Source organism: Atta colombica, unplaced genomic scaffold (genome assembly GCF_001594045.1).
Source record: "Atta colombica isolate Treedump-2 unplaced genomic scaffold, Acol1.0 scaffold205, whole genome shotgun sequence".
NCBI classification, from domain to species: Eukaryota; Metazoa; Arthropoda; class Insecta; order Hymenoptera; family Formicidae; genus Atta; species Atta colombica.
Genome location: NW_017259300.1, coordinates 2,755,825 through 2,757,591, shown reverse-complemented (window position 1 = coordinate 2,757,591; position 1,767 = coordinate 2,755,825). Strand labels below are relative to the sequence as shown.

Below are 1,767 nucleotides of genomic sequence, written 5' to 3'. Positions count from 1 at the left end.
ATATATACACGCACACACACACACACACACACACACACACACACACACACACATATATATATATATATATACACATATCGATATATACAGGTATCTTTGCCATGCGTCAGACGTATCCGTGGCAACTAAGAACGCGTGGTACAACACTTGCCATTCTCTTAAAAGTGACAATAGCTAATATCATTTCTAAAATAGATAAAATGTCGAGGAAATTAACAAACCATGGACAAAGCTATCTTTTCCAAGAAACGATTACATAATTCCGATCGCATAATTAAATCTGTTATACAATTGTTTAAAAATTGTTTTTCTACGACTAGTGTATAACTACAGTTTTTACACAATCAATATATAATTCATTTTCACTGTATGATTTCGCAGAAGTGATGTGTAATTAATGAATTCTCTCTTCAAAAGATCTCAATCGTGTAGAAATAAAATCGTGTTTAAAGCAAGAAGTGCGTTAATTAAATAAGTAAATGTTGAATTATGCTGTTTAATATTGAATTACATTTTTAAATAAGTATTAAAGATGCAATCTGGTGAAAAAAGGATTGATTCAAAATAATATTTTAAAAATGACAAAAAAAATTTCTTTTAAACATTAGCTAAGGAGAAATATAATTAAAGATCATTATTAGTGATTAACGCATCGACGCATGGATACTAATTACAGAGCAAACATCGCAAAGTGGCTACCGCTTTCTGATGGTGCCCTCGACAAATGGCTCATAGATGCTTCTCTTTTAGACGAGAAAATTGGAAAACTTGCAGGATGCATAGTTTTAATCATCAAGGATTCTGCAGAGGCTCATACTTGCGATCAAGAGGTTTCCTTTATAGCAAAAATGTTTTCTTTTCTGTTCAATAAATCAATAAATATATAAAATGATAGTTAATTATGAGGATAGTTAATTGCTTTGTATTTTTTAGGTGTTTGAGGAAGTGATAGATAATTTAGAGGAATTAATAGAAAGTTACAAATTGACGTGCAATCCGGAAGAATTAAGCAGTCATCCGATATACAAATATAAAATAAATTACCTGTCAATAGCATTAAAACGCAAACTAAATATAATAGCAAAATTCATCCAAAATTTGATTAATGAAATTGTTGATTACAAAAATGATGAGAACATAAGAATAGTATTTAGGTAAAAGTTAAAAGAAAATAATTTTTTCTATTGCATTATAATTAAGTATTGCTTCAATTTTATTTTTACTTTATTTTAATTGCTTTTTGATATCAGAGAATTAATTTTTATTCATAGAATTTTTTTAGATACAAACTTTAAAACTTTTTTTAAACTTTTCTAATATTGTCAAATGCCTTAACAATGGACAAATTGCAGATTAGTAAATAGTTACAACAAAATTCTCAATCTGAATCGAGATGTATCAGATTCAACTGTCAATGTCTTTTACAATGATTGCCCATCTATGCTGGAGCCTTTGAAAAAACTCTCCGTTACCAAAATATTACAAGTGAGTATTCTAATTCATTATGTGTATGGCTTTTAGCAATCAAAAATTGATATTTTTTAAAAGATATGATTAAGTTTAAAACAGCATTAATAATTTTATATTAATAATTTTAGATATTAGCAAAGAACAGAGCAGAGGAATCTTGTCACGAACTTATTGACTGTCTTCTGGCAAATTATGAATCCCATGAAAAAATCGAACCTGTATCTACAACGAACGACGTAGACGTTTCAGAAAGTTCTAGCGTTGAAATCTATCGGTCAGTTTGCGTCAGTATTATTA

At 28.7% G+C, this 1,767-nt stretch overlaps 1 protein-coding gene across 1 annotated transcript in view; it reads left to right on the top strand.

Annotated features, from left to right (window-relative positions):
• The first annotated feature begins 659 nt into the window (after window positions 1-659).
• LOC108687304 (coiled-coil domain-containing protein 142) overlaps window positions 660-1,767 on the top strand; it is a 4,357-nt gene continuing 3,249 nt past the window's right edge. Inside the window, exons 1-4 of the mRNA XM_018192995.1 lie at window positions 660-830; window positions 934-1,154; window positions 1,353-1,485; window positions 1,599-1,744. Of these exons, the coding sequence (XP_018048484.1) occupies window positions 660-830; window positions 934-1,154; window positions 1,353-1,485; window positions 1,599-1,744 (671 nt within the window). The remainder of the gene's footprint in view (window positions 831-933; window positions 1,155-1,352; window positions 1,486-1,598; window positions 1,745-1,767) is intronic.